This window comes from Tenrec ecaudatus, chromosome 14 (genome assembly GCF_050624435.1).
Source record: "Tenrec ecaudatus isolate mTenEca1 chromosome 14, mTenEca1.hap1, whole genome shotgun sequence".
NCBI lineage: Eukaryota > Metazoa > Chordata > Mammalia > Afrosoricida > Tenrecidae > Tenrec > Tenrec ecaudatus.
The window spans coordinates 42151424-42166301 of NC_134543.1; the positions used below are offsets into that span (position 1 = coordinate 42151424).

Genomic DNA, 14878 nt, shown 5'->3' on the forward strand with positions numbered 1-14878 from the left:
TGTCATTTTTTGGGGAAATGCCTTCTAGTATTAAATATTGAAAATATTTTAAAGAAGTAGTTTCTCTTTTCTAAAAGTATACCCATGTAATTCAAATATATACATGTGACTTAGGGAATGTGACGATTTAGTGGTAGAATAATCACCTTCCTTGCCAGAAACATGGGTTAAGTTCTTGGTCAACGTGCCTCAAAACTGCAGCCATCTCTGTCCGTTATGGGTAGCTGTAGAGTGTCTATGATACCAAAAAGGTTTCCGCAAAGCTTTCAGGTGAGAAAGTTAAAAGAATAAAGGTCTAGGAATACACATGGAAACATCTACCAAGACCCAGGGGGTCATAAGGGTCTGATCTGCAAATGATCGTGGGACTGCAATAGTTCTGGACAACATTTTGTTCCATTGTCCATGGAGTTGCAGGCTGCATTAGGCTTAAGTTTTCTACAAACTCAAAACCAGTAACTCTCATATATACTTACTAAAGAAATTTATATCCCCCAAATCGCCTACAGAGCCCTGAAGCAGCTGGTCCAGTCCAGCTCAAATCAGGGGTCAGATGTTAAGCTTTAGCCTCTTCCTGACTCATTTGTGGTGCGGGGAGATAACAGGAGGCTAGAAGAAAGAACTGCAGGCCACTGGAAGTAGAGTCAAATTGCTCTCAGACTGGTAATATGGTAGGCCATCTACCGCTCCTGTGGTAGGCTTAAGTCCCAAGGAACCAGAATCAGTATCCAGGCCAGCAGGCGGGAAAGAGAAGAGAAGCCAGTTCTCCAAAGCATCTATTTATAGATATGAAAAGACCACACCCCCATCAAGATGTCAGCAGACTTATGGGAGCGGCTTTAAGTGCCAAACTACTGAAAATTTTGACCCAGCCAAATTGACACCAAACAACTATCAGAGGGGTCAAATGGATTGCGCTAACAGCAATCATACATGTGACACATTTTTATAAAATTATAAACAAAAGTATGTATTACAACACATTTATGGAAATCTCTTATGGTACATTGCAGTCTGTTTAGTCACAGAGACCCAGTATTTAACACAACATTCATGAGAACAAATGGAAGGCATAAGCGAGTCTTTGTAATCTGCATAACTGAATGAGCTGTTGATTGCATCTTTCATTCATCCATGCTACAAACTTCTAATATATTGAACATTTTCCTCATAGTATAGCACTTACGCTTTCATATGAGTACAGTGTATTTTTGTGCATCTATTTACTGTAACCAAGAGGACGGAATGTGTGGCACTTTGTTAAACTAAAAGGCACGTTGACAAATGTTGCATATTCCAAGCATTTTAGGGAGCCAAACAATTTATGCTTGTCAAAATAATAGGCAGTTCTGTAGTATTTATTGGCAATCTATAACAGCTGGGTACTATTTATAAATCTGATTCCAGCATCATTTCATTAAACTGTAAAAAAATAAATTATGCTTATCTCTTTTCTGAATATTTAGAATTCCATTTTATGTGTTTTTTCATTAATTTTTCCCATTACTTTGTTCAGTTGTCTTCTTAATATATCAGGCTTTCAAAAACTTCATGGAAAAATGGAATTAAAAGAAAACAATAAGATTTATAAACTTAATTTCTCAACATAAGCTCTGTTAACTTGAAGATATTTTGTACTTGATGATGCCAGCCATTTAGTTCAGACCTTAAGAGATGCGGTTCTTGGGAATTTAATCATGTCAATAAGTTTATTTTATATTATTAATTAAAAATATGGACACTCTTTTAAGATATTTTAAGAGTACAAGTAGAAAATAAATAAAAAGAACCAAGGCAGGACTCTAATGATTTGCAATAGAAATTCTTTTAAAACATTGACCTTTTGATGAAATGGTATGAACAGAACCATTGCCATGTGGAAAGGTGAAGATTTATGCAGCATGTTTCTAGTAAAGATTCGGTTAACTGTTTCAAACACTCTCATTATAACTAGGTGTTTCCATTATTTGCTACTCTAGAATGTCAACAAGTGAAAAATTTTGAGCATCTCAAAATACTCTTGTCAGGACCTTTGCTCTGGACTGTTTTGTCTTTGCTTTGACTGGACTATTTCCACCTCTTGGTAGCCATTGCTTGGATTGTGGTTTGTCTTTAGGATCATACTGGGAAAGTATGATTTTCTAACATGTTATAAATTTATCTCCTGTTATAAATTTTGAAGAAATGTGTCAGAATCTTGAGCCTACCTGTTTACAATTTTCATTGAAAGCTCAGATCTTGCCAGTAGCTGATCTGGGCCACAACAATGTTGGCAGCCATTGAGTGTAAAGTTACCCAACTTAAATTTTTCAGTCAAAATACTGTAAGCCAAAACAACTGAGATCTCCAGTATGCTGGCAATTGTTTCTGTTGTTATTTTCCAGTTCTATTCAGTTCAGACACAAATAAGATTACTTGATCCATTGGCCTTGTGGTTAGTTAGCATCCCAAAACTTACCCGACTGCAACCAGGACTCCTTGGAGTAGACGCACGTGTATTAAAAAAAACCCAGTCCTAATGATATGTTTTCATATGTGAATAACCATGGTAAACACATTGACTTCATTCTCATTTATAACGATTATATTAAGGTCCAGTTTGGTAGCAGTGGCAACTGCTACCAAAGGCTCACCAGCCATTCCTCAGGAGAAAGGCAGGGCTCTCTACTCTTGTCAGTGGTTGTCCTGTTTACTGTTGTTGTTAGGTGCCATCAAGTTGGTTCTGGTCCACAGCCACTCTGTGACCAACAGAACGGATCACTGCCTCCGTCTGGCACCGTCCTCACCCCCGCTCCCCTGCCTGAGCCCTTGTGTTAATTCATCTCCTAGGGGGGCTTCCTCTTCTTTGCTGCCCTTGGCTTTACAAGGCATGCTCTCCTCCAGGGAGTGTTCTCTTGACAACATGTCCAAAGTATGTGAGGCCCAGTCGGGCCACCCTGCTTCTAAGGAGCACTCTGGGAATAAATACGTCTTCCAAGACTGATAAGCTATCCTTCTGTCAGTCCATGGTAATTTCATTATGCTTTGCGAGCCCCACAATTCAAATGCTTCACGTTCCTTCCCTCTTCCTTAGTCAGTGTCCAACTTTGACACATTTATTAAGCAATGGGAGAAATCACGACTTGGGTCTGAGGCACCTTAGTTCTCAAAGAAACATCCTTGCTTTTCAGTGCGCTGAAGAGGTCCTGGGCCGTGTTTTTACCTAATGCACCTTGTCTTTTGATCTCTTGGCTGCTGCTCCCATGAGAACTGACGATGGAGCCAAGTAAGGTGCAATTCAACAACTTCAACCTTTCCTCCATTTGTCATGATGTGAGGTCCAGTGGTGAGGATTTCCATTTTCTTTACATTGAGGTGTAAACCGTATTGAAGGTTGCAACCATTCTCACTAATCCTTCTCACTTCCAGCAAGCAAGGTGTGTCATCTGCATAAGGCAGGTTATTAATAAGTCTTCCTCCAATCCTACTGCCATATTCTTCTTCATAAATAATCAGTGTTTCTGATTATTTGCTTAGCATGCAAATTTAATAAGTATGAAGGTATGATGCGAGGCTAAAACCCAGACACACCTTTTCTCATTCCATGCAACATTCCCTTCTTCAGTTCACACAACTGCCTCTTGATCCACGTACAAGTTTCTCATGAGCAAAATAAAGTGTTCTGGAATTCCAGTGCTTCTTCAGGCTATAATCGACACAGTCTAATGCCTTGGCATAGTCAATGAAATACAAATAAACCTCTTTCATTATGCTTTGCAAGCCCCACAAATAAACCTCTATCTGTTAATAGCTTTGACCCAAGATCCATCTGACATCAGCAATGAGAAAGTTCAGGTTTATTGTGCCAACCTGGTCCATAAATACATGTGGGATTAATTGAAGAGTTGAGCGATAAATGGCTCAGTGAGCCTAGCCTTTCTAATTTTCTTGTCTCTTGTTCTCTGATGGTTGGATCAGTGTGTGGCTGCCTTAGCTAGTTCTCTGCCTCAGATGGCAACGCTCACTTCCTGTGAGGCATCCCTGAGGAGATGGACTTACCCTGATGCAGCCCTGGGTGCTGGAGAAGCCGTGTGGAGACCCTGCCAGCACTGAGATGCTTATTCCGCCACTGGATTCAAAGACCTTCTACCCACTAGCCTGTGATCCTCCTGTATTCAATGTCTTTGTGTGTCTTTTGTGAGTTTGAGGAGGACTTTGTAGATCGATATCAGGCATATGGGCTAAGTCGGATTTCTGGGCTTGGACTGGACAGGGTTGGGATGCTTTCTGAATGTACACTTATCCTTTATATAAACTCTCTCTTATGCATATATGATTTCTGTGGATTTGTTTCCCTAGTTTACCAGGCTAACACAATATCCCTTGTTCTACATCCTCTTCTGAATTCGGCCTAAACCTTTGCCAGCTTCCTGTCAATGTATTGCTTCAATCATTATTGGATGATCTTTAGCAAACATATACTTGAATATAAATGATATTGTTCTATAATTTGAGAATTAGTGGGCTACCTGTTATTGAAATTGGTATAAATATGGATCTCTTCCCATTAGTTAGCCAAGTCAGTATCGTCCAAATTTCTTGGCAGAGACGAGTAAGTGCTGGCAGTGCTTTATCAGCTTGCTGAAACATTTCGATTGGTATGCCATCGATTAAAGGAGCCTTGTTTTGGCTAAGGCCTCCAGTCCTGGATGCTTTCAACATCATTGATTCTTGCTCACATGATACAAGCAAATAGCCATTTTATCTCAGGCCAGCGGGTAGAATGTCTTTGAATGTTTTTGTTTAAGCATCTCAGTGCTGGCAGGTATCTCCACATGGCTTCTCCAGCACTCAGAGCTGAATCAGGGTAAGTTCATGTGGCTTCTCATCAGGGATGTCTCACAGGAAGTGAGCCTTGCCAGCTGAGGCAGAGAACTAGCTAAGGTAGCCACACACTGGTATCAATATTTTGTCCATAGAATCTTCCAAGATTGCAACTTGAGTCTTGCATTTTTTTCTTGAGTCCTTTCTGTTTAAGATATGCTGTCGTTCTTCCATTGTAGTTCTAGCTCCAGGTCTTTACACAGTTCATTAAATTTGACTTTGTCTTCTTGAGTTGCCCTTTGAGATGTTCTGTTCAGCTCTTAGACTTCATCAATTCTTCCATTTGCTTTAGCTACCCTACAATGAAAAGCAAGTTTCAGACTCTCTTCGGACAACCACGTTGATCTTTTCTTTCTTTCTTGGCTTTTCAATGATCCTTTGTTTAATTTATGAATGATGTTTTATTTATGAATGCTCTTGGTGCCCTCACACAGCTCATCAGGTCTTCTATCATTAATGTTTCATATGTGTAACCATTTCTTGACATGTTCTACAAATTTAGGTGGGAAAGATTCAGGGTCATATTTTGTCTCTCCTGAACTTATTGAAGCAATCTTCTTTAGCTTTAACCTGAAATTACATATGAACAATTGACGGTGTGTTCCACAGTTGCCCTCTAAAATGGTTTCAGCTGCTAATATTGGGCTTCTCCATCACTTCTCTTGAAAAAAGATATTGATATAAAAAAGTCATTGTTCTTGCAAAATTCTGTCATGACCTCCAGCACCATTTCTATTAGCAAGGTACTGTTTTAAAACGCCTTCTCCTTTCTTTTTGTTTCCAATTTTGCATTTCAATCACTGCGAACTGTTAATGCAGCTGGATTGCATGTCTGATCAATTTCCAACTGAGCCATTGGTAGAATCTTGAACTTCTTCATCACTAGCTTTTGTGGTTGGTGCATAAATTTAAATAAGCGTCGTACTGATTGGATTTCCTTTAAGGCAGATAGATATAATCCTATCACAGACAGCATTGTACTTCATGATTGATTTTGCCATGTCCTATTTGGCCATGAATGCCACATCATTTCTCTTGATTGTGGCATTCACAGAGTAGTAAATCATGTTATTTACTGATTAACAATGGCCAGTAGCACTTCATCTCACTAATGCTTAAGATAATGTTCTTTATCTGTTCAATTTCATTTTTGACCTCTTCACAGTTTCCCAGATTCATAGTTCACATATTCCAAATCGAAATGAAATCTTTAGCAGATTTTTGCCAGTGTTTCTCCTGCCCCGAGTCATGTCCCATCAACAGATGAAGAACCTGAAGTCCTCACTCCCCCAGCCTTTAACCTACTCAGGTCATTCTGGCTGGCTCCTTCTGAGGAAGTTGTCCCTGCTCGGTCACATTTGGAGTGCGTGCTCACAATGGGCCCATCCCCCCCCCCCCCCAGCACTCTCTCTGACCATCTTCTGCTTCCATTCATTAGGCCTTCAGTATCCGACATGGTTTCAAAGCTATGCATAAGGATTTCAACAGGCACCCCCCCCAATGGGGTGCTGAGTCCTTCTTAGTTGTCTGTTCTTAGTGTGGAAACTGCTGAAACCTATTCACTTGCTAGAATTTGAAATGGCAGTGACGTCACTTCCAGCATCACAATAGTCCACAAGCCATTGCTGTCTGACAAACCGACAGATAATGGCGACTTGAGCAATGAGTACAATGAGTTCACAGTCACCGTCTTAGAAACTCACGTGGGCAGCTCTGCCCCGCCATATGTGGTCCCTATGCGTTGGCATAGACTGTATGGCAAATGAGTTTGGTTGGTGGTTGGTTGATTATCAAGAAGCTATAATCACTGAGAAACCGGTATGAATTTAATAATTAGAATTCCCAGGCATTCGTGAGACTTTATTTTAGCTGTTAATTTCAATCCCGTTTATCTCCAGAATCTTCTAAAAGTAAATCATTTTAATTTATATCCATCCTTTATATTTCAAAGAGCCCTAGGGTCATACAAATCATATGACCCCTTTTCAAGTTTTGCCATATTGACTATATTGGGGCCAGCTCACTGATTTACTGGTTACAAGTTGGGTTGATCCACGTGGTCAGCAGTCCAAATCCACCAGTAGCTCCACAGGAGACTGAGCTTTCTACTGCAGTGCATAGTTACAGTCTTTGAACTGTAACGCACAAGGGGTCGCCCTGAGTCAGCACTGACTCCGCGGCAGTGAGGGATTGTTTGTTTCTTTTTCCTTGTACTTCTCAGGTTTTGTCAAAAATCTTTACAAGCAGGGAAATGACCGATGATTGGCACCAGCAAGCAAGGGGCAAACATTTCTATATTGGATCATCAGTCCCTGTAAATGTAAATAGATTAGGCTTCCTTAAAGAGAAAAATATTGGAGAGAATCTTTAATCAAAGATTTAGACTGCTTCGGTGAAAAAAAGTCACAGTAGCGATCACATGAGTCATTTGAACCATTTTCAAGTTTTACCTCATTGACTAAATTGAAGCAAGCTCACCGACTTACTCTCAGAAATCATTTGCTGATTTGCCAATGACTGTATATTTCCCTTCTTCCTGGGATTTTTTGTTATATTTTAATAATTTCTTCTCTTTCAGCTCTTCTATATGCAACTATATTTGGAAATGTTACTACGATTTTCCAGCAAATGTATGCCAACACCAACCGGTACCATGAGATGCTGAATAATGTACGGGACTTTCTGAAACTCTATCAGGTCCCAAAAGGCCTCAGTGAGCGCGTAATGGATTATATTGTCTCAACGTGGTCCATGTCAAAAGGCATTGACACAGAGAAGGTATGAATTGCCACTTATTTATTTAATTCCTGTTTCAAAAGGGTCTTCATTTTTGCGGGTAAATCAAAAGTTTTCACTAGAAAATCATGCAAACTACTATTAAACTAAAAAATTTCAAAATGTGAAACTTTTTTCTTAAGATACCTTTCATCTAGGTCTCTACACTACTGAAGGTTGAGTAACTTTCTCCCTCAAATTCTGTGGTTTTGAATTGGTACCATCTCAAGAGGTGACATCCTTGAGCAAACTCAAATGATGCTCCTTCTTAATGTTCTTTGAGTTTTGTAGACAGAGAGAAGTCTGAGGGGGCAAGTTTAAGGTGGTTGGGTAGATGGGTACTATTTCCCAGTGCAAGTCCTTGGGGCCTAGTCGGCCTCCTCTGGAGGAATGTGCAGGTGCGCTGCTGTGATACTGGAAGAGACCCCTCCTTGTCACAGCTTTTCGGGCCCTTGTCTCATGAATGCATTTTTCAGTTTTCTTAAGACGTCTTCCTACTAAGCCTCTGTGTTTGCCTCTGAGCAAATCTATCACATTGAGTCCTTTGGGAATCCCCCCTACCCAAAAGAATGCTTACAACTCCCCGAGCTCATTTATCTGCCTTAATTTTAATTGCTCCAGTGGATGCCCTTGAAACCATTCCTGATTTGATTCTTTTTTGAAGGCACCTTGATCCAACTAAGGCTAAGATAACTTCTCCGAGCTCCTGACACACTGCAGAGACAGATTTCCAGTGTTTTGCTTGGAATGCTTGCAGGCATGCACTGCAGCCCTACTAGTAAGATCCTCTGCCTTACCTTTGCACGGGGAGCTTTCCCACTCACAGATGATTGTAAAACTGCTTCATAAATGATACCCTTTACTTCATAAGTGGTGCATCAATAAATCACATTTATTGAATTCTAAGAAGGTGCAAATCACTCAACTGCTAATTATCACTTAGTACTAGTCATCACACTCAACTTAGAATGTGCAGTTCCTGAATAAAGATCATGACTCAATTTTACTATAATATTCTCATTGCCACCCATAGTTATTTCCTATATTCCCCCATATCTCAAAATATAATGTTATTACTCCTTTAGGATATCAATCTTGATTTCTCCTTTAACCTTTTTCCAAGTAGAATTTTAAAAGAATCCATTTAAAAATGAATACTCACATACCTTCCTATGCGATCTTCTACTTAAATTTCTCCTTCCTCTGTTTCATGTTCCATAAAGGAAAGAATGGGTGTTGTTTTTAAAATGTCCCTTTGCATTACACACATGTATAAAGTGAATACCTTCCTCTTAATTTATCTGACATCTCTATTTTTTCCTTTTCATGAAAACTTTGATTTTTTCCCTTCTATAATTCTTATTTGGGGCAATAGAGAACTCAATGTCCTTCTCACAATAAATAAAACCACATTAAAAAAATCTCACTTCCTACACTAAGCTGTACCACATTATATATAGGGGATGACAAATGTTACTTTCAAACAAGAGTTTTAGAAAAAAAAGATCTTAAACTATTTTACTTTAAAAGTAGCAGTGGAGAATATCATTTTTAGTGATTAGTATTTCATATGATAACCAATCAGCGCTTGATCCACCTTACTATTTTTCCACAATTGTATTTTTGTTTGTTTATTTTTTTACGGTTTCTTATAAAATGTGATTCAGTGGACTTGGGCCACAAATGTGCTTCAATGTTGAAGAGAGACCCAATGTGCAAAGTCACTGTTGGATTAGAGATGCTTCGTGAAACAAGAGCAAGCAGTGTTAAGAGGTGGTAGGGAAGGGAGAAATAGGACATAGACATAGCATGTAAGAACTGTGGGAGAAAAGTCTTAAATAAAGTTCTAATGGAGCTGTAGGATCACTTCTTTCACCATATTTACAGGGGAAGTATGAACCTTCCTTCTAAATGATCACTGAAAACGGAAGCATCACCACAGAAGGGAAAAGAAGAAAGTACATTTCCATGTAATTGGATTTAGATAAACTCAGACCAGTAGTATATGGTTAATGGAGCGAGGTTCCAAAGAAGAAACAAAATCTTCCTCATGATGACGATGATGACAACCATACAAATCTTCAGCCACAGCATGTCCTTTGACTCCACATTACATGAAACTGACATGAAAAGGCAATTCCCTTCAGGGGCAATTCTAATCTCAGCCAGATCTTCCCCTCCCACAAATTACAAAGGAATTTCATAATAGGTGACAGGAAATATCGGTAAAATAATGTAGTCCTAAGGAGCTTGGATCAAGGGTTTATGCTACATATCCAGTAAGTTCTTTGTCCTTTTTAGTTATGAATATCTCCAGACATTATGCGCATTCCAAGTGGAGCTGACTAGCTTCTTCAGGTCTTCTCTGACTCCTGATGTAGTCGGGTTGTAATACAGCAGTATTGTATGTGGGAGTTCATCCGTGTGTGGACTATCCCTGGCCCAGAGTGCACATATCATATAGCACGGCACAATTTCTGGATCTCTTACTGGAATTGACTCAATAACAGTGGATACAGTTTACCACAGTGTTTGCTTGTTAGTCTGTTTGATTGTTAATTATTTGCTTTCCAACAAAGCCCACATGGAGCAAGCACACCATCTGTGATAAGAGGTGTTGATGGGATCAGGTATCAGGCATCAAAGACCCAGAACAAAAAAATCATACCAATGTGAATGAGGGGGAGTATGGAGTGGAAACCCACAGTCCATCTGTAGATGATTGGACATCCCCTTACAAAAGGGTCGCAAGGAAGAGACACGCCTGTCAGGGTGCAGTATAGCACCAGTGAAACCTACAACTTTCCTCTAGTTCTGTAATGCTTCCCCACCCCTGCACACACTATCCAATTCTACCTTACAAATCTGGCTAGACGAGACCATGTACAAGGGTACATATAAGAGCTGGAAACATAGGGAATCCAGGACAGATTAACCCCTCAGCACCAATAATGAGAGTTGGGATACCAGGAGGGGAAGGAGAAGGTGGGAGGAGAAAGGGGGAACACAATGATCTACCCCCTACCAGGGGGACGGGCATCAGAAAAGTGGGTGAAGGAAGACGGCAGTCAGTGTAAGACATGAAAAAAATTGTAAGTTATCAAGGGTTCATGTTAGGGCGATGAGGAAAATGAGGCTCAAGCAGAAAGAAAATGTTTTAAAATGATGATGGCAACATATGTACAAATGTGCTTGACACAATGGATTCACATATGGATGCACATATGTGATAAGGGCTGTAAGAGCCCCAATAAAATGATTTTTTTAAAAGAGAAAGAAATTTGCTTCTAGTTATTAGACTATTCAGGCAAAACATAGTTATAGGAGAATAAAATGGTGAGATGAATATTAAAATGAACTGTAGTCGTCCAAAGAAATTGGCATGTTTATAAAGAGCTAAACACGAATTTCTCCTTAACTGAGCGAGGAAACCTTAGTGTTAGTTGTTGAATAATAGGAGAAGCAAATAAAAATACTTTTGGAAAATATGGAAGTTATGTTGCTTACATTTAAAATACACTTGTATATGTTTGAAAATTTCTAATTTATCACAACAAACTACCCATTTCTATATTGATTTCTCCCAGATTCTTAATAAAACCACATCAATTTGTAACAGCTAATGTCCACAGTAATTGTAGGCAACGAGAAGAGTTGTGTGAATTCTGGGTTTAAAAGAGAACTCCTATGGGAGATGCTCTCTAATTGCATCATCAGTGAGGAGGAATCTAAAGGCACATTCTCCGCTACACAGCATCTGATAAGGAAGAACACAGGGACTGAGGGGAAACTATTTGTATCTACTTCTGGGGTTAATATGGAGCCTAAAAAGCAGAGAAAAAGACTACCTACTTTAATAGTTCATTCATCTGACAAATAAATAAAAGATGTTTAAACCACAGTAACAGAGGTGTATGGACAGAAGAATTGGCAGCCAAAGCAAATAGGACAATAAGTCTCTCAGAACTAGACTTCAATACTCAATATAAGCTAAAAGATACCTCACAAACATTGAAGTGTTGTATTACTTAATATAACATAAAATAAATGAAGAATTGAGAAAACTAATATGAGTATTCTTATCAACAAAAGTATCAGAAGGAAAAAAGGTTGAATGTCAAGAATAAGAAACCATAAACCGCTGGAGAAATATATAGGAATCCATTTATATTCATTTTGTAAGTATTAAAGTAATCAAGTAAATAACACAGTGACTGATTAATAGATTTGACTAAGAAATGTAAAAGCTCTAATACCAACCAACCAACATTTAAAACAAAATGAGATAAAATGAAATGTAAAAGCTCTCATATGGAAAAAACATTAAAAGTAGAGAGTATTAACAATAAATATTACAAGTGAAATATTCATTCCTGTTTTATGCATAGTAGTTCTATAGAACAATTATAAAATAAGGAACCTAGGGGGGAAAATGAGCACAACACATGGGAAACTTCCAGGAGACAAAATGTAAATTACTAATACAGAAAAGCTAATTTTCCCAAGTAAACCAGTTTAACACTGAAGTAAAATTAATTTTAATACGTTAACTGGATAAAGATGATAGATAATCTTAGCAAAGACTATTTAGTGTCTGCCACGATTGTAGGTAAACAGTTTAGGGCATTTCCAGAAAGCAATTAGAGCATGATAGCATTACATGTTGGGATACCCTGGAACACGGTTATTGCAGCTCATCCATCTCTCTATATTCATCCACTCCTTCAGTATCATTCAGTCAGTCTCATGATTTAAAATGCTATACTAACACCACCTAAAGATTGACCTTTGAACTGTCATCTTATTACAAGAACTTTTATCTGTCTACTCACCTTCGGTTGAATTGCCGAAAATGGAACTACTGAACTGTCCCTGTTGATTTCCACGGCTGTGACTCCTTCCTGGAGCAGAAAGCCCCATATTTCAGCTGCAGAGCTGCTGCTGATCATTTTGAACTGCTGACCTCGAGGTTAGGAGCATAACCACTAGGTCACCAATACAGTTCATGAAAATTTCAGCCTCACTGGGTCCGAACCCCTACTTTTTAAACTACTAACAAATCACGTTGACTCTACATCCACTGTTATCTGCTTGCGGTCACGACCATCTCCTTCCTACCTGAGTTATTGTAATATTCAACTAGCTGATTCTCTCCTGTGCTCCTATTCTTTTCCCTCGATAGTCTACCCTCAACCCGACAGGTAGCAAAACTGGAGTTTTTAGATAAAATCAACCTACCACTCTATCTAATTATATATTCATTTGTGCTGTAGACTTTTAGAAAACAAAGCTCAACATTGATTCCATCTGCTAAAATACAGAGGCAGAAAAATAAACTTTGATGACTGCAGTCATATAAATTCTGTTTGTGCTCACAGTGATAGAAATACAGGGGCTGTCAAATTCATCACACCTTCCTTTGTATTTACATTTTATCCAGAGCATCTGAATTTGAACAATTATTACATGTTTAATATCAGGGACTTTTATTAGACTTCATGTTCCTCAACACATGGTCTTCATCTTGTCTAATGTTGTAGTAATGGCAGCTGTTACCAGATTCCAGCAGACATTGGAATATAATGTGCGAAGTCAGATGTCTTCGTTCTAAGAAATCTCTTCTCTTGATAGTTCTGAACAACTCTACATTTTTAGTTCCTAGAGCAGTGACTCCCAGGTTAAGTGCCCTGCTGCTAACCCAAAGCTCATGACTTAAACCCACCAGCTACTCTGCAGAAGAAAGGTGTAGCATTTTTTTTTCTACAGAGATGTACAGCCTTGGAAACTGTGTGTCACAGCTCTGCTCTGTCCGCCTCCTCTGAGTCTCAGTTGATTCTGAGGCTGTGGGTTTTGTTTCATTTTAATTCTTTGGAGTTTATGTTGTATTAAAACTAATTAGAGAGAAAGTCCTTCACTCCTATTACTTAGGTTTTCTTCTATCGTTTCCGCATAGTTTTATAGATTTCCAAATTCAGCTTTAACAAAAGCAAATTAATCACTGCGATTTAATTCCATCTTGACTTTCCTTTTGTGATTAATGCTGTGATTAAAACCTGTAAGATTGTGGTGATTGGAACCCTTTTAATTGTTAAGTGCTTCCTTGGGCAATAGCTTTTATACGGAACAGTACCTAGATTCATTTTATTTAGTTGGAAATATTTTATTGACTCTTAATTACTACAGTTCTACAGTTGACTTTGCTTCCTTTTAGATTTAATAATCAAAAATTTCTCCTCTAGGTTTTACTACTTGCTAATATTCTGTGCTGTTAAAGACTAAGAAATGGGTGGAATGAGTTGAGGATTTAAAAGAATAAAAGGAGATTAATAAAAATTATTAGAGATAATGGTTAAAATGCAGAAAATATATCCTGCATATTGAAATGAATTTACTGGAAAATCATTCAAATGAAACAAATGGCTCAGAACTTTATGTTCTGTGATTGAGAACTTATAGATAGCCTGCACTCTTTCTGATGTTGTGTCAACCAGGTATATTTTTCAGTTTCATTTAGAAATAGAAGGTAAAGCCCTATCTTTTTTGGTCACAATATTACTTCCTTTTTAACATAATAGACTGGAGAAAAGGAATTGGAAAAAATCTCTAGTTTTCATCTCTTGTTTCATGTGTTTTTTAATAAACATAAAGTATATAGTTAGCAAGATGCTATTACATGAAATGTTCCAAAAACAGAGACCAAATTAAGGAGAGAAATTCTAAGTTTCTTGACAGAAAAAGAGTGGGATTGGTTCCCTCAAACTGCTTCAACCGTTCAGTGAAACTCAAGCAAGTTACATTCCCTAAACTGTGTGGCAAGTTTGCGAGCATGTTCAACAGGTTTACTACAATGACCAGAGGACTCCAGCAACGGGACAAAGCAGACATGTTCCGCAGCATCCTCGAGCCTTGCCACTCCTGGAGGTCTCAGGCTCCTTTCCTTATCTCAGTGATCTTGCTTTCCCAGAAGGATTTTATTTGCCCAAACTAATTGATTTAGAACATCTCTGTTGATTAAATTTAAAAAGAACATTTACCACCGCATGTACTAATGCGCTTGACACAATTAATGTATGTATGGATTGTGATAAGAGCTGTACAAGCCCCAATAAAATGATTAACAAAACCATAAAAGGCAAATTAGATCAAAATTTGCATTGTGTCAAACCTGGTTTTTGACCCCAAACCAGGAGCACACATGTGTCTAATAAAAATTTAAAAAACAAAGAAAAATTACTGCAAT

At 38.5% G+C, this 14878-nt stretch overlaps 1 protein-coding gene across 1 annotated transcript in view; it reads left to right on the top strand.

Moving 5' to 3' along the window:
- Positions 1-14878, top strand: part of KCNH5 (potassium voltage-gated channel subfamily H member 5) — a 359954-nt gene that overhangs the window by 240320 nt on the left and 104756 nt on the right. Inside the window, exon 8 of the mRNA XM_075531693.1 lies at positions 7442-7641. Coding sequence (XP_075387808.1) covers positions 7442-7641 — 200 coding nt within the window. The remainder of the gene's footprint in view (positions 1-7441; positions 7642-14878) is intronic.